At 45.8% G+C, this 18,544-nt stretch overlaps 1 protein-coding gene across 2 annotated transcripts in view; it reads right to left on the bottom strand.

The window, feature by feature from the left end:
* Nucleotides 1-2,915: 2,915 nt before the first annotated feature.
* RNMT (RNA guanine-7 methyltransferase) overlaps nt 2,916-18,544 on the bottom strand; it is a 31,221-nt gene continuing 15,592 nt past the window's right edge. For both annotated transcript variants that reach the window (XM_029064280.2, XM_039912129.1), the window contains exons 6-11: nt 16,489-16,670; nt 15,330-15,494; nt 13,513-13,630; nt 7,243-7,344; nt 5,803-5,836; nt 2,916-4,028 (exon numbers count right to left, since the gene is read on the bottom strand). In XM_029064280.2, coding sequence (XP_028920113.1) covers nt 3,991-4,028; nt 5,803-5,836; nt 7,243-7,344; nt 13,513-13,630; nt 15,330-15,494; nt 16,489-16,670 — 639 coding nt within the window. In that variant the 3' untranslated portion in view covers nt 2,916-3,990. The remainder of the gene's footprint in view (nt 4,029-5,802; nt 5,837-7,242; nt 7,345-13,512; nt 13,631-15,329; nt 15,495-16,488; nt 16,671-18,544) is intronic.

Genomic DNA, 18,544 nt, shown 5'->3' on the forward strand with positions numbered 1-18,544 from the left:
TCAGTGAGTGTAATGCATAAGTAAGTCTAACCCATAAGTGGGTCTCAGTCATAAGTGGATTTAACGCATAAGGGGGTTCCTCCTGAGTGGGCGCACACATGGTGGGAACTAGCCGCCTCACCACGTGCGAGTAAATCATAAGTGAGATCCGCCTGGGTGGGCCCTGGTGTCCGGCCACACGCGAGTGACATACGAGTGTATTCCTCCCGTTAGGGAAGCTCTAACCCCTCATTCCTCTCAAAAGGGAAGCTCTAACGCCATATTTCTCCCAAAACGGAAGGCCGATTTGTCGCATCTAAATAACCAAATAATTCAACTCAGCCTGTGGAATAAATTCTATACAAAACTCAGGCTTTCCGTTCCTGGCCTCTCTCTCTCTCTCGCCACGCCGATTCCAAACGAACCCGTCCCCGGCGACTGGTGACAGTGCCTCAGTTACCTCATCTGTAAAATGGGGATTAAGACTGTGAGCCCCACGTGGGACAACCTGATTACCTTGTAACTATCCCAGCACTTGGATCAGCAGCGTGGCTCAGTGGAAAGAGCATGGGCTTGGGAGTCAGAGGTCATGGGTTCGAATCCCTGCTCTGCCACTTGTCAGCTGTGTGACTGTGGGCAAGTCACTTAACTTCTCTGTGCCTCAGTTCCCTCATCTGTAAAATGGGGATTAAGACTGTGAGCCTCACGTGGGACAACCTGATTACCCCGCATCTATCCCAGCGCCTAGAACAGTGCTCTGCCCATACATAGTAAGCGCTTAACAAATATCAACGTTATTATTATTAAGTGCATAACGAATACCACAATTACTATGGAGTGGAAGAAAAAGAGGCGTTAGTCAAGGAAGACCTTTCGGAGACGTGTCTTCAATAAGGCTTCAAAACGGGGGAGTAATTGTCCGTCGGATATGAAGAGGGAGGGTGTTCCAGGCTAGAGGCAGGATGAGGATGAGGTTTCGGGGGTGAGATAGACGAGATCGAGGTACAGTGAGGAGGTGAACATTAGAGGAGGGAAGTGTGGGGGCTGGGTTATAGTAGAGGAGTAGCGAGGTGAAGTAGGAGAGGGCAAGGTGATTGAATGCTTTAAAGCCGACGGGAAGGAGTTGCCGTTTGATGCGGAGGTGGATGGGCAGCCACTTGAGGTTCTTGAGGAGTGGGGAAACATGACTTGAACGTTTTTGTAAAAAAATCATCTGGGCAGACGAGTGACGTGTGGACTAGAGTGGGGAGACAGGAGGTAGGGAGGTCAACAAAGGGCTGACTCAGTAACGGCCCGGTAGGATAAGTGTACGGATTAACTTGGTAGCAGTTTGGATGGAGAGAAAAGGGTGGATTTTGGTGATATCGTGATGACGCTTGGGAGACCGTCAGTCTTACCAGAGAATCTAGGAGTGCTGGCTATCGGCCCACCTCTCTCTCTCCAGAGGAGTCAAGGGCACAAGCACAAAAGTGGGTGCCGAAGAGATGGATGCTCTGCGTTTGACAGCTGGCACAAACCAAGTGGGCACTCCAAGTCAACCTTGGGGACAGATATCCACGGTCTCAGGAGATGCGATCAAGGAGAACTCTGGTCAAATGATCCGGAAACCAAGAACGACCCTTCCCCCTTTGGCTAGAGCGTTCAGAGCACTGGTTCTACCCTTCCTGAACACTGGATACTCCCCCAAATGGGAGAGAGTACAGCCTCTGCCCCTCACCCTGCTCTCGACAGCCCATCCCGCAAGGTGTCAATCACTGCCACGGACTCCTGGTGTGCCACCCTCAGGGAGGGTACCTGAGGATTTCCCCAGTGCCTCAACCCCCAGCTTGCTGCTGCTGGGCAATCCCCGGGGTGGCGGGTAACAGGGGACACGGTGCAGGGTTTGTCCTGCAAAACCCGGACTCCCTAATACCACTCCGGGCCTGGACCCGTCCCCGCTCCCCGGGGGCCTTCCCCAGCCAGGAGTTCTTGGGCCCGAAGGTGCCCTTCCCCAGCTCCACGTTAGTTCCAGGGAAAAGGCATAGGCAGGGGTTACCCGAGGGCCGCAGGAAGAGCGGACTTCTCTCCCTCCGGCTCACCGGCTCCCTTCTCCACTGGGCCCAGGGCCTCCTCAGCCCCTCTCCCTCTAGGGTGCAACAACCCTTGGCAGGCTCATCATCTTCTGAGAGCTCACATCTGGGGTGTGAAAAGCAGGGCAACAGCTAGAGGTGTGAGATGACTCTAAAGATTCCCTCTTTCCCAGGGTGGAAGTTGTGATTATCAGATAGGGTGTGATTATGGTAAGTGTCACAAATGCACAGGTCTTCCCATAGGGAAGGATGTTTGCTGTGATGTGGCCCTGGGTGGATGGTTCTCATTTTGTACTCTTTAATAACAAGGGGTGTTATCGCTTTGCTGTGCATAACAGAAAATCAACTTCCTGAGAGCTCACCACCTCCAAGAGGCCTTCCCAGACTGAGCTTCCCCTTTTCCCTCTGCTCCCTCTCTGCTCCCCCTTAACCCTCTTGCTCCCTTCCCCCCGCCAACCTCCCCTCAGCTAAGCCCCCTTTCCCTCTGCTCCTCCCCCTCTCCCTTCCCCTCAGCACTGTGCTCATTTATATATATTTTTATTACCCTATTTATTTTGTTAATGAGGTGTCCATCCCCTTGATTCTATTTATCGTGTTTATGTTGTTTTGTTTCTGTCCGTCTGTCTCCCCCCATTAGACTGTGAGCCCGTCACTGGGCAGGGATTGTCTCCATCTGTCGCCGAATTGTATATTCCAAGCACTTAGTACAGTGCTCTGCACATAGTAAGCGCTCAACAAATACTATTGAATGAATGAACTTCCAAAACTCCCCCTCTGTTTCCAGACCATATGAAGCTGACCTTTTCTGATAAAGCCCTAGCAGCCCCGAATAGACCCCCCACACAAAAACACGCACAGAAAACCCAATGGGCTTATGCCAAGAGACATTCTTTTTAATTGCTATAAAGAAATGAATACGGCATCTTAAATCCACACAAGAGGGATAAAGTTCAAATCACCGCCACGGGAGCGAGACAGACACAATCTTTAGAGATAAAGGAGGAGACTATTTTCAGCATAACCATGTGTTCTCAGTGAGGGGAATCTACAACCCATTATGAGTAACAGTTTGGAAATAATTATTTTGGTAGTTCCACTTCTCAAAACAAATTTAGAAGGCAGTACACATTCCACTCAAAATTACTGCTTAAAAAAAAAAAGTCACAGACAGTACTGGAGAAAGCCTACAAATTCTAAATCAATTCTAATCTATGCAGCTAAAATATTTTTTATCCATTTTCAGTAGCATAATATGTCAGCAAACAGTAACTACTTTTTAGCTAGAATCTAAACTGCACTAAGGAAATGGCTAAATGACTCACCTAGAATTTTAAGACTTTCTAAAATTTATATTTGAAAGCATCCTATCGTAATCAACACATCCAGAATAACACTAACTTTTAATTGTACAGAACGTAAATTCATTTAATCTTGGTAACACAACGTAAGACTACTCCACACCAGCGAGCACGCACCCAAAAAAAGCGTGGAACTTCCCCCCCACGTTCAGCAATTTCAATAAAATGAAATACTGTAAACGTACAACATTTCTGAATGAACTGGAGCATCGTGGTAATGGCTCTCAGCTGGTTAAAAAGTTAGACTAACACAAATTTTGGGAACTACTGGGTCGATGTAAAAAAATCAAATGATGTTTTCTGAACACTTCTGAAAGCAAGCGGATTACTTAAAAATAGGCTTAAAAAGATGTAGATAGGCCCAGGCTCGTTCTTATATACACACAAAGTCCATCTGTCACAGACAGGCAACTGTACCTTAGACACATTTGCTTGCCCTAGTTTTTTTTTGGCAGTGTCCTGCACGCTTGTAGGAATTAAAAAAAAAAATTAAAATAAAATAAAGTTGCCACAGCTGATTTCAAATCATTCATATCTGTACAAGGATGGAATTGAACTTCTGGTGACATCCAGGATGCAAATTTTCACGGTTGCTTTTCAAATGCAAAGACCAAGTAAATACCTAAAAAAGCAAAAAAAAAAAAATAATAATAATTAGGAATCAGTCGATCCTATTTGAGGGCTTACCGTGTGCTCAGCACTGAACTAAGCGCTTGGAACAGTAAAATATACCAGACATATTCCCTACCCAGAACAAGCTTACAGTCTAGAGGGGAAGACAGACATTATCTTCAGTAAATAAATTACAGATATGTAAATCTCACTCAATTCCACACATAACCAGCCAGCCCAATTTCAGCCAACCCTATATGGTCTAATGATAATTTCTCTACTCCAAATAAACTCTGGAAGAGGGAAAAAAACCATAAACATTCAGCTTCTTCTGTTTACTAGCACGAACATAGTAATGATCTGACTTGGACAGCAATTTCCTGGTAGCAAATTTATCATTAGTGGAAGATCATCACATTTCAGAATAAAATAAATCAGTGCACTATCAAAAAACACTTCAGAAGCAGCTATTGGGGGGGGGGGGGGGGAGAGGGAACCTAAATCACAGTGCCAAAGTGACAGTATTCATTGCTTGGGTCTACACTGAGAATCCTTAGAAGGCATCATCACATGGCTTCCAAAATAGACAAGATACGGAGGCAGCAATACTGGATCTTGGCAGCTGCGGCCTTTGTAGAGAAAAGGTCCTCGGCGGAAGAACAAGCGAATGGTGCCAAAGCCCATCTAGGAAGAGAATTCAGCATCTCATGCCATCACCTCTGAAACCGAGCCTCCTAAGAGGCCTTTCTTACCAGACCAAGCTGATGCCTCCGGAGTCAGGAGGGACTTTGGGCCGGCACCAAATCGATCAATTCTGAGAGAGGCCGAGGCCCTCAGGAAAAGTCTTGGCAGAGACACAAACCCGCATGTGGAAATCCAGACATTACAGCGAGCTGCTCTTTCTGAGCCTCCCTCTGAGGACTGCCATTCCCCTGTTTGAGGGACCCAGGCGATGGCACCAGCCAGACCGAAAGAACGAAGATTCCCATATCAAAGGGGTGGAAGTCAGGGAATCACCAAGTCGATAAAGGGCAAAAACCATCAACCTGGAAACTGCAGCTGGCGTGATTAAACCGGTCTTCCACAGTCAGGCTGAGGCCAAAGAGAGTGGATGGAAATCAACATTCTAAAAAATCTTTTTCCCCTCCCTAGCCTCAGAGGGAGAGAAGGACGGCTAGGCTGCTTTAATAATCGTGCTTTTTCTTAAGGGCTATGTGCCCAGCACAGCGCTAAGCGCTTGGGTGGATAAAAGACAATCACGTCCCAGATTCGGTTCATAGTCTAAGTAGGAGGGAGATCGGGCTTTGAATCCCTTTCTTGGAGATGAGGGAACCGAGGGGGCCAGAAACGGAGTAACTCGTCCAAGGTCACACAGCAGGCAAGTAGCAGAGCCAGATCAGAACCCAGTCTTTTGACTCCCAGGCCTGCGTTCTTTCCACTACATCATGCTGCTTCTCCAAAGCATTACTATAGTAATGCTTGAAAATAACAAGATATGACAATCATACTGGATTACTAGCTTTTCAAAGCTCTAAATGGAGCCCCTTTGGACAATTTAACAATCTGTTAAAATGACAGTCACTGTCGATAGCAGCATTAGTAATCTGAGGGTTAGGTAAGTGGACATAGGTCTAGATCCCTCAATTTCTGCAAGACAAGGTAACAGTGAGGCAACAACCTTCAATGGGATGCACCGGAGGTAATTGATGAGAACGCTGCTAAGATTTCGACTGTGTCCCCATTTTCAATATTTGCAAAATAAACAAGTGCCCCTAATGACTTACTTGTAGCTTCCCATTCTGATTTGCTCAAGGTACCCTAAATGATACAAAAAAAAAAAAAAATTAGGAGGATCAAATTGGGAAAGATAAAAAGTCATAGTTTTCAACCAGTGATATTTATTGAGTGCTTACTGTGTGCAGGCATATACATCTTAAAACATCTTAGAGACTTACCTACGGTGCGGCAGCGGCGAAATAACTGTCTCACTGTGACTAATCCAAATCTGAGAGGTAAGAGGCTCTAGCGCCATGTGTCCCTATTCTACTCCTACCTTCTTAAACTGGAAAAAAAAATAATTGACGGTGCTGCTTAATAATAATAATAATAATAATGTTGGTATTTGTTAAGCGCTTACTATGTGCCGAGCACTGTTCTAAGCGCTGGGGTAGACATAAGGGAATCAGGTTGTCCCACGTGGGGCTCACAGCCTTAATCCCCATTTTACAGATGAGGTAACTGAGGCATAGAGAAGTTAAGTGACTTGCCCACAGTCACACAGCTGACAAGTGGCGGAGCTGGGGTTCGAACTCATGACCTCTGACTCCAAAGCCCGTGCTCTTTCCACTGAGCCACGCTGCTTCTCTACACCAAGGAGCCGTGGTTAGGTCTGGTATTTCACTCTCCCCCTGTTATTTTCCCAAACCTACTTCTGATCTGCTCAGCACCAGATCAAACTAAGCCTAGGACAACCTCTTTTGAATCTGGTTGCCCCCAGCTCTGCTCACCTCCAAAATGTCCCGATATGGGGACTAAAAAGGTTCAGAACTCTCCTGGCCCAACCTGAATTAAGTGTGCATGCACGCACACAAACACACATTCAAAAACCACTCATGTTCAGTCCTCTCCCACTTGTTGGCCCCAGCTGATCCATCAGTACTAACTAGGCTTGAATCAGGAAGAGAAATCCCGCTCTTCTAGCCAGAGGTCCCCTCACTGACCTTTTTATCGTGTGAATTGCCTGTCACCGTCCCTTATGCTGCTTTAATATTTGTTTCATTGCTTCCGATGTGTCCGCGTCTCCAGCGGCCCCCACATCTGTATTCGTAGACTGTGACCCCTCCTCGAGGGACGGGGTCCGTGACTAATTCCCACTTGTACATCCTTTCCCAGCGCTTAGCACTGTAGCAGTTTTGCACACAGCAAGCACTTAGTAAACGCTATTACTACTAGTAAGACAAGGGAAGGCGAAAGGGCCCATTAGGGAGTATCAAAGCCCAGCCCAGATGGAGCCTGCAGCTTGGTGGGCTCGGCCTGGTCCACTACCGTAAAAACTGGGCTGAAGCCCCTATCTGCTCAGATTGGTTAAAAAGAGTGAAACAGTCAAGGCTGCATACGAGAAACGGATAATCAAGCAATCACTGCACACTGGCGGTTAATCTTCTCCTAAACCTCAATTCCTGCTTTTCATGTCCTAGAAAATGCTTTGCTGAAAGGATACTTACCAAAGGCATTCGGGTTTGGCCATTTTTAATATACTTAACTGCATGTTCATAATCTTCCATATTATCAGAAACAAGTTTGGAATGCTCATTCGCAGGATATGGCTAGGAAGAGAAACAGATCAACTTAGTGAGAGTGATTTCTGCTGCCAAGATGTTACTGCTAACCTAAATTTCAAGACAAAAGAAACTGATTTGAAATTATCTAGCATGAGAAAGATAGCAATTTCTCCCCTCACCTAGAGTTCCTTTCCAATGGAGGAAACCTGACCCCCTTATCTCAATTTGAATGGATTTTTAAAACGCACTCAAGGGGAAAGGTTTGTTTCATGCCACACACTAATTATAAAAACGAATTTTCTAATCCAAGACAAGAAAATTGCAAGCTACCTCCTTTTACAACTTTATGGAAGTTTCTGGTAAGAGGGGAGGGCTCTCAAACTAAGGAGAACACAAAGCCTTTTTATCAGTGTCAGTGAAATAATCAGCTGAAGTCACCTCTCCCAGAACAAAACTAGTGTGAGACACTGACAATCTTTAAATCCCCTTCAATCTCAACCAGCGGAAAATAACAACAACAAAAACTAGAAAACCCCCAAAAAACCATTGGGAAGGCAGTCAGAAGGCAAGGCCAAGAAAAACGCAACTGCGATTTAAAGCCCTCCCACCCAAGCGTGACCCGGGAACAACGGATCCAAAGGTCCAAACTACTATCCAGAATCTTCCGAATCAGAGGAAGGAAAATCCAGGACATGCCAGACGCATGCAAACAATGCTCAGGTCCTGAGCCATGGATCATAATAATAGTAGTGATACTTGTTAAGTGCTTACTATGTGCCAAGCACCGTACTAGTATCGGGGCAGATATTAGATGATCAGGTCCCACATGGAGCTCACTGTCTGAGGAGGAGGGAGAACAGGTACTGAAACCCCATTCTGCATATGAGGGAACTGGATAATAATAATAATAATAGTAATAATAACGATGGTATTTAAAGTGCTTACGATGTGCCAAGCACTGTTCTAATCGCTGGGGTAGATACAACGTAAGGTTGCCCCACGTGGGGCTCACAGTCTTAACCCCCATTTTACAGATGAGGGAACTGAGGCACAGAAGTTAAAGTGCCTGGCCCAAAGTCACACAGCTGATAAATGGCGGAGCCGGGATTACGACCCACAACCTCTGACTCCCAAGCCCAGGCTCCTTCTACTAAGCCTCGCTGCTTCGTTAAGTCCTTGCCCAAGACCACACTGCAGCCAAGTAATGGAGCTGGGATTAGAAGCCAGGTCCTCTGACTCCGAGGCCCGTACTCTTTCCGCCAGACCACGTCGCTTCTCTATCAGGTAACTAAGGACGGAAGGAAAATGGGCCTGGAGGGATGCGGAGAAATTAACTGCCTGGAGTGGAGCGTACAAATTCCTTCTGTCCGTTGAAGACTTTTATCATTCTCATTGGTTTGAAAACATTTTGTCTATTAACATAAGACACGAACTACCGCCGAAGAGATGCCAGAAAACAAATTTAGACAGCAATCGGTTTTTGCTTACCTTTTCGAATGGAAGAAACTGCTTTCCCCCTCAAGGCACTCCATCAGTTCTCCTCTCCCACTACATTCCTGCTCCCACTTCTTGTTCCTCACGTTAACCTACTCACTGTGTCTCACTCCCACTTCTCCCACCTCCGATCCCTTACTAGGGCTCCCTCCCCCATCTTCAAAAGCCTTTCTGGGATCCGATCTCTCCCGAGAGAATTTGCTGATTAATTTTTCTTCACTTTGGGTCATTCATTCAATCGTATTTACTGAGTGCTTACTGGGTGAAGTGCACTGTACTGAGCAACGGGCTTAATAAGAGAAGCAGCGTGGCTCAGTGGAAAGAGCCCGGGCTTGGGAGTCAGTGGTCATGGGTTCGAATCCCGGCTCTGCCACTTGGCAGCTGTGTGACTGTGGGCAAGTCACTCATCTTCTCTGTGCCTCAGTGACCCCATCTGTAAAGTGGGGATGAAGACTGTGAGCCTCACGTGGGACAGTCTGATTACCCTGAATCTACCCCAGCGCTTAGAACAGTGCTCTGCATGTAGTAAGTGCTTAATAAATACCAACATAAATAAAAATAATATTCCAAATGCCACCTCGCCATTTTTATGGCCTGGTGCACTCTCAACCACCAGAACTTCGGAACAAAAGCTTACATCCTCTGTTTATAATCAGCATTTATCCATCCACAAAGACATCTTTTCATTCTTTTTCCTCTGATTTGAAATTATTTTGTATTCAACTTCCCCAGTGAGAATGAAAGCTCCTGGAGGGGTAGGATCGTGTCTCAACCACATGGGGCTCACATTCTTATCCCCATTTTATAGATGACGTAACTGAGGCACAGAGAGGTTAAGTGACTTGCCCAAGGTCACACAGCAGACATGCGGTGGAGCCAGAATTAGAATCCAGGTCCTTCCAACTCCCAGGTCGGTCCTCTGTCCGCTAAGCCATGCTGCTTCTCCAGACCTACAGACTGAATCGACTAGTTAATAACGCTGGTATTTGTTAAGCGCTTCCTATGCGCAGAGCACCGTTCTAAGCGCTGGGGGAGATACAGGGTAATCAGGTTGTCCCATGTGGGGTTCAAAGACTTCATCCCCATTTGACAGATGGGGTCAATGAGGCCCAGAGAATTAATGTTGGTATTTGTTAAGCGCTTACTATGTGCAGAGCACTGTTCTAAGCGCTGGGGTAGACACAGGGGAATCAGGTTGTCTCACGTAGGGCTCACAGTCTTCATCCCCATTTTACAGATGAGGCCACTGAGGCACAGAGAAGTGAAGTGACTTGCCCACAGTCACACAGCTGACAAGTGGCAGAGCTGGGATTCGAACTCATGACCTCTGACTCCAAAGCCCGGGCTCTTTCCACTGAGCCACGCAGAGAAGTGAAGTGACTTGCCCACAGTCACCCAGCTGACAAGTGGCAGAGCTGGGATTCGAACCCATGACCTCTGACTCCCAAGCCCGGGCTCTTTCCACTGAGCCACACTTAGTCCGAGAGGCAGAGGGATGGCAAAGTTGGAAGTTCACTCCCTCTCAAAGGACAGGGCCTCGGGGACTGCAGGCCAGCTTCGAGAGGTCAGGAGCTGGGTGTTCTTGAAAGGAGAGAGGGGGGAACCCCAAAAATCTGGCACCATGACGTCCAAGAGAAGAGCCTAAGATATCAGAAGAGAATGTGAGGCTCGTCCCACAAGCTGCCCTCAGTTGTTTAGGTTTCACATATTGTGGTTTGAGTTTTAGGATCGGGGAGCACTGTGTCTGGAAACTGGATGAACTAAGAGAGTGCGGGCTTGGGAGTGAGAGGTCATGGGTTCGAATCCCTGCTCTGCCACTTGTCAGCTGTGTGACTGTGGGCAAGTCCCTTAACTTCTCTGTGCCTCGGTTACCTCATCTGGAAAATGGGGATGGAGACTATGAACCCCACGCGGGACGACCTGATTACCCTGTATCTACCCCAGCACTTAGAACAGTGCTCTGCACATAGTAAGCGCTTAATAAATACCAACATTATTATTATTACTAAAACAGAAAAGAACCAGCCACCCAAACACCTTTGGCTCATTTTCCCTTACTCCCGCTTCAGTCTTAAAGGTCAACTTTTGCTCTGCCCTGATGAAATAGGGAAGATGATCGCCCCTACCCTAGGAAGGAGCTAGAAGGCCTGACAATCTCAAACAGAGCACATTGTAAAGTTATCATGTGATCCTGGAGCAGGAAGGAAGCGGCTGTATTTAGTGGCAACTCAGTAATGAAAACATTCATTTCCTGGTTTCTTGAATGTTGCTCAAACCAGGTTCTACTTGTTATGAAGGTTAAATTACAACAGCAGGGAAAAGGACACAATGGTGAGGCGAGGGGTTGGGGAAGGGCAGAGAAGAATGTAGATGTCCTCCTCATGACTAAAGAGAAACTATTCCCCCATCAGGACAGGATGGTTTACTTGGTGCAGAATCCTATCCAAGTTAAAACAAGTGCGCAGAAAACGTTAACTCTCTTATTCAGGGGTTATTTTGGTTGGATGATCTCCGTCTGTTGCTTCTCTTCCACCTCACGGCTCCTGTCTGCACTCTGACCTCTTCCTAGCTCATGGGGTCCATTTTCTTGAGCAAAAGGATGCTTAACTCAGTCAAGCAACAGTATGTATTGAGTGCTTACTGGGGGCAGAGCCCTCTACTAAGGACTTGGGAAAGTACAATATAATAGAAGTGCTAGACGTGGTCCCTGTAACCTCACTCGCCTGCAAGCACTTAATGGAAGAGTAAATTAATGACCAAAATGATTCAGTTCATTCCTGTTGCCATAATCTAGTTGGTTGTGGTTGGAAATGGCTGGCATCAATCAGATTTACTGAGCGCTTACGGTGTGCAGAGCAGCGTATTAAATAACATCGTCAAAACCATCTTCCAGCTACGGCTTCTAAAACACACTCAGCACTTGACTCCCCTCATTCTCAGAGATGGTTTTTACTCTTTCAAAACCAAAAAAAAAAAGTTAGGCAAATTCAGACGAGTGCAGTGAATGAAATCTAAGATAAATTCACTACACATATACATGAGCCAATACGCAAGAAGTTGAACGTCAAAATCAAATTTGATGATGGAGGTGTAAAAGTTGAGACCATTTAAAAATAACATCAAATAAACTCAAGCGTACCCGAAAATACAAATTAAAAAATATAAGACTGGAAATCGGGACACTAAGTCACCGCGATCTTCAAGGAGGGAATTAAGCAGTAAACCTACCCAATTCGGTGCTGACTGAAAGTACACTCAGTTCTTCCTTGCCTTTTTATGGCACTCGCAGGACAGAACCAGCTAAAGGGGGGACGCTTTTCCGACAACATAAAACAATGCTGACAGAACGCAACACGATGACCGGGGAAACTGCTATGTGCATCCATGCGGGGCATGTGAATTGTAAAGGGAATTTGCCACAAAGCGGAGTTTAAAACGCTTGTTTTATAGGATGACTGCGTGCCCTTAGAAAACAAGGGATGATCAATGGCACAGAATATAAATAGTGGAGATTTGATCTGAGACCCTATATTCCGTATGATGAATAGGAGAGGAAAAAAACCCCATCAAAAATAGTTTCTTTCAGTGTAAGCTGAGGGCAGGGAAAAGACCTTCAGACCTGAGAAGGGAAAAGGTTTTGCTCACAAGTCTCACTCTCCTTAGGGCTTGGGACACGATACAAAATGCCTTAAATTCCACTCATTTTAGGGCGGAGGCAAAACAAGAGCCTTGCTAGATGGAAAGACCATTGTGGACAGGGAACGAGTCTGCTAGTTCTGTTGCACTGTACACTTCCAGACACGTAGCAGAGTGTTTTGTTTTGCTGTCTCCCCCTTTTAGACCGTGAGCCCGTTGTTGGGCAGGGATTGTCTCTATGTTGCCAAAGTGTACATTCCAAGCGCTTGGTAAAGTGCTCTGCACAGAGTAAGTGCTCAATAAATACGACTGAATGAAGACAGTGCTATGCACCTAGTAAGCGCTCAATAAACAGCATTGATAGAGTGAAATAGGACTGATTGGCTATTTCCCTCTGGGCTACGGGAACTGATACGGAAAGATCTGTCTAATCTGTAACGTGGCTGAAGGAAGTCTCATTTAGGCTGCAATCCTCCAACCGGTGGTACGTTACAGACAGAAATACACACACCAATCTAATTTTTATTAGGCTCAGTTCCCCGAGTTTGCCATTTTGTGTGCCAGCTGTTATTAAACTAGGGGACAGCTCACCTAAAAATCTCAAAAATACAAAATACAGCAAGTGTCCACCTTCTGTACCCTATCCCTCATCTTCTCCAGTTGACAATGCAAAACCACACAGCCCTTCAACATGAAAATGCTTCATCTAAATTATTACTGTTATCCTGGAGGTGCCTGTAAGTTTAAAGTATACCAAGAGTTTGAAAATAACTTTTATAAAAACCCAAGCAAGGTTGTGGGCATTTTCAAAAATGACTTTCAAAATCACTTATGTCTATTTGTATATATTATCTATTTAATTAACGATGTGTATATATCTATGATTCTATTTATCTGTTTAGATGGTATTGATGCCCGACTGTTTAGTTTTGCTGTCTGTCTCCCCCTTTTAGACTGTGAGCCCGGTGCTGGGCAGGGATTGTCTCTCTGTTGCCAAACTGTAGATTCCAGGCGCTTAATACACATTCCTCTGCACACAGTAAGCGCTCAATAACGACTGACTGAATGAATGAAAATATTTACCTCCAAAGCCTGCATTCGCTTCAGGAGCATTTTATTGTCCACATTCTTAATCTTTTCTTCATAAAATTCCAAAAATGTCTTCTTGAAGACCAGTTTCATGTTGTACTTCTTTGCCATCCTATGAAGAGACGGTTTGGATTAGTTAGTGAAAGTATTTGAATTGCCTTCTCAAAATCATTTAAATGAGAAGCTCTGACTCACAGAGACCTCCTGTGGTTAACGCAAATCGGCAGCACCGCTGTGCTTATTACTAAAACTTTCCACTTGACTTTCCCACAACCTTCCTCCTTACCTTTGGCAATACAAGGGTCCCTTTGTGGAACCTTAAGAGGCAAACTAAATTTTTCCTCTAGAGTGACACTGCACAGGTAACTCAGCAAGGCAACCCCTATAAACCCCAATAAGTCTGGACATCAAACTTCGGAGTAGTCAATGTTTACTGCCTGTAGGATGCCGTATTATGCCACGAAGCAAGAGGTACAGGTGGGAATTAGATATGGATCCTGCTCTTGGAGGGCCGGGTGAGGACTGGAAACGGACCGCCTGGGAGGGACTGAAAACGATCCCAATTCGGGCACAAAGGCTATTTGTGGTTTCTGTGAATGGAGGTTAGTGCCACCCAGGGTCTCTTGGGTGGCATAACTGGGTTGACGAGGGCAGGGATCTCCTGGTGTGCCGTAAACCCCAATTTGAGAGAGGCGGGCAGTCTGTGGTGCAGCAGGTAGGGAGCACTTCTGGTTAGTCCCCAGAGCGGTGTTCTACCTCTGGCTTCCCAGCAGCCACAGAGGCAACTGCTTAAATGCAGCGATGTCTCTTCGGGTGGCCTGGAACCACTCTTGCGACACAGCGATCAACAGTCCCAAGAGTCAGAATCAATGTTATTTACTGAGCACTTACTGCGGGCAGAACCACGTACTAACCGCTTAAAGAACGGTTGAAGGGGAACGGAAGGTCAATCCAAGGGAACGAAGGGCAGGAAAGACAGGATGAGGCGGTAACAAACCTGCCCAGAGAAGCCCAGTTGCAGCCCAAAGCAGGGTTCGCTCCCTCTCCACTGTCATTCTAATAAGTGGCGGCCCAGATAACGACGTGGGGATCCTCCTGGATCTGCTCTTGACGTGTCTCTAGAAAACCGCAGCTGACACTTCGCTAGACCAGAACGGAACTCAGACCGAGATGGCCAAAGCACCGCGTGAACAAGTCCAGACCACAGACCCTGATCCCGCAAAGGAACGGACGGAGCCGTATCATCGGCGGAGACTACGGGTGGCCAAGAGACTAAGCGCATTGTGCCACAGGGGATCGGGGTGTTGTTGAGTGCCCTGAGAACCACGTGGGAGTTTTTTCCATTATGCTGCCATGAGAAAGGTTGATTATTTCAGGACTGAAGAGATGCGCTAGGATTCGCTTAATAGAGCCAGGGGATTATCCTCCTTGGGTCGGGAGCTGCAGATAACACACCAGGACGTGGAAACGCACCATGTCAGAGACACACCGTCATGAAAATTTCACTTTCGACAGTGTCTATCTCAAATACAGAGTACAACACACACTCTCCCACCCGCTCTGACGGCGAGGGAGAGTGTACTGTTCTTTGAGTTTGTGTGCGTCCCTCCCTTAGAGACAGAGAGACACACACATATATAAGCCTGCAAAGAACAGATTTCAGCTAGTTAAATAAAATTTAAGTTTCTTGGAAAATGCTACACTCAGCTATCTCCACTTGGTGTGCAGAATTCCTATTTGCAAAGTGAGTTTGGCTTTTTTTCTTCTCAAGGCAACAAAAGCCTACTGTCTGAACAGTAGAACACACTTACTCAGTTAGCAAAGGAAAATAAACCAAAAATTCGGGAACATTCACGACCCCTTCCAAATTGAAATCGTATTTGCAGCCAAAGAGGGGATATTCGCCCTTCTTCTGAAATTTTACAGTGTATACGTCATTCCCAAATGAATCGGAATCAGAAGCTTCCAGGCGTTTTCTGCAAAACAATAAAATCGCTATTAGGTACAACGGATGGCCAAACGGATCAACCTAAAAGTTACAAAGGACCTGCCGTGGAACCTGCCAAACACACAACATACACCGACTAAAATTAACAGGAGATTCTAATCTAGAACTACTTCCACAAAGTCTCTTTGGCATCATGTCACCCAAACTACCTTTTCAGAACAAAAATGGCCACAGAGGCAGGGCAGGGTGATGCAACTCAAGGGTTTTTTGGGTTGTCTGTTTTATTCTAATGGAATTAGTTCAGTGTGTAGTATGTGCCGGGCGCTGTACTAAGTGCCGGGGTAGATACAACATAATTGGACACCATTATGTCCCACATGGGGCTCAGTCTTAATCCCCATTTTACAGATAAGGTAACTGAGGCACAGAGCAGATGAGTGGCCCTCTGACTTCCAGACCCGTGTTCCTTCCAGTAGGCCACGCTGGTTCCCTTTCTCTATACATAAATATCAAGTAGGTTCAACGTGTACCACCGGGTCGGGCCAGAACAGGTGTTTTCTCTCCGTGTTTTAGCAAAAAGCCGGTTAGGGAATTGGGGAACATTTGCCCACCAACCGGGGCCTGTTTGGATTCAGGATGCCACGAAGTGGGAAGAAACTGCCAAGAATTGCCATAACATCAACCTGCTTTGGAGAATCGAAGTTTAACACCTCAGGGGGTCACTGAGGTGCTAGAGGTTGGAAGGAGATAAATCTTAACACTCATAGTCATCCATCCACAGTGTGTGCAGAACAGGAAAACCACATGAACCACAAAACAGTAAAGGATCAGAAGAATCGATGGAACGCATTACACTTCTACTGGTAAGATATTAGGAATTATGTCTCCGTATATAGTATAACCCTGTACAATTTGGTTAGATAAAAATACAGCAATGCTTTCAGTGAGGTATTTGAACAGGGGAGTGTGGCAATCAGGCACTGGGACAGATCAGATCTTTAAAACACAAGAAGAACACTTACATTAACTCAAAACTATTTGGAGTTGTCCCAATAAAATAGCCTCCTGGGCCAAGTCTCTCACAAGCATTTCGAAGCATCATATCAGCCTGTTCATATGTCTCAAACGCGTAATGGTAGGCAAACTGACAGCTGCAGATGTCGAAGCGCATCTCTGGATCACTAAATTTGTCGGCCAAGAGCTCCTGAAATAAATTCACAAATGGCATCAAGTTTAAGTGAAACCAAAGCCTGGAGAAAATATAGAACAATCATTCCTCAAAAACATACTACAGGTTTTGATTTAACTGTACATTCAGACGTTGTAATTCCCCAAACGTTCCGTAAAAATACACTGAGAACCCATTCTGAAGTTTAAAAAAAAAATCCCCTACACACAGGCTAATTAAGTTTTTCAAATGCATTCGTAAATACCTAAATTAAATATTTCCAGGATCATTGCTTCGCGGCATGATTCTATTCTTCCGTGAAATCAATGAATTGACACCTATTTTATTTTGGTAAAATTTTAAAAGCACAAATTGGGGCATAAAAAGAATTCAATCAAACAGTGCACCATTAGAAATGGTAAACATTTATTCAGGGTTGAGAACAGAATAACTGAGAAGCAGAGTGGCCTAGTGGATAGGGTCACGGACTCCGAAGACCTGGATCTAATTCCAGCGTCACCCCTTGTCTACTGTGTGCTCTTGGGCATTTAACTTCTCTATGCCTGTTACTTCATATGTAAAATGGGGATTAAGACTATGAGCCTCATGTGGGACACAGACTGTGGCCAAACTATCTGGAATCTTCCCCAGTACCTAATACTGTGCCTAGCATGGAGCAAGAGCCTAACATGTATAAATTTTTTTTTTTAAAAAAAAAGATCTTAAAACTGGCACTCATCTGTCAGGCTTCCATATTTTTGAGTCTTAAAAAATCCCCGCCTCTTCTATGATACCTACTCTAACTGACATAGAGAAGCGAATTCCCAGTCTATCAAATATTTTCTTTGTTGATTCAGGTGATCCCATCACTAGAGAAGCAGCCTGGCTTAATAGAAAGAGCATGGGCCCGGGGGGGTGGTCAGAGGATGTGGGTTCTAATTCCGGCCCTTCCATTTGCATACCGTGTGACCTCGGACAAGTCGCTTCACTTCTCTGGGGCCTCAGTTTCCTCAACTGCAAAATGGAAATTCAATTACCTGTTCGATACCTACTTGTACTGTGAGCGCCTTTTGGGACAGGGACTGGCTCTCACGTGATTATCTTGTATTTACCCCAGTGCTCAGAACAGTACTTTGATGCCAAGTAAGCGCTTAGCAAATACCATAATTGTCATTATCACTCCTCAAAAATGCCTCTGAGTTGCCACTTGGATAAAAATAAAAAACCTGATCTTAGGTCTCCAGACTCTCCACCAACAGCTTCCCCCCTCGTAATTTATCAAGCACTTTCTGGGTGCAGAGCAATTATCGGAGGATGCGTGCACCGCCCCAACAAGGGATAGGGTCCAGGTCTGATTTCACCTGATTTCTCTCCAGGAATTTTAATCAGTACCACGACTACTAGTTGTTCGAGGTCTCTCCACCCCGGCTCTCCTGCTAAATTAGGTATCATTCATTCAATAGTATTTACTGAACGCTTACTATGTGCACAGCACTGTACTAAGCGCTTGGAATGTACAATTTGGCAACAGTTTCATGCCCTTCTCCTTACTCAAATGGCTCTTTTTCCATAATCCCTACACAGCACCCTTCATAAAGCCTTTCCAAAGTAATCCTTTTTCATTTGGCCACTCTTAACACGCCCCTGTGACAACTCAGAACCTTACTTTAGATGTTTCTATTGTGTTTACTCTTCCTGGGCACGCCACGTGTCTGTCATTAGCACTCTGTTCTACTTATCTGTGCGTTTGCGCTGCCCAGACCATTTAATCCTAAAAAGCCGGAGACCTCTGTAACGTCCTAAGGCAGCCCAGGGGTGGCCCAAATGCAGCTCAAGGACCGTCTTCGACAGCCAATCTCTCTGCGGAAGCACGGGCACGCACGCCCGGGATGGTGGCTTCCTACCTACCT

This window comes from Ornithorhynchus anatinus, chromosome 5, assembly GCF_004115215.2.
Source record: "Ornithorhynchus anatinus isolate Pmale09 chromosome 5, mOrnAna1.pri.v4, whole genome shotgun sequence".
Lineage (NCBI taxonomy): Eukaryota > Metazoa > Chordata > Mammalia > Monotremata > Ornithorhynchidae > Ornithorhynchus > Ornithorhynchus anatinus.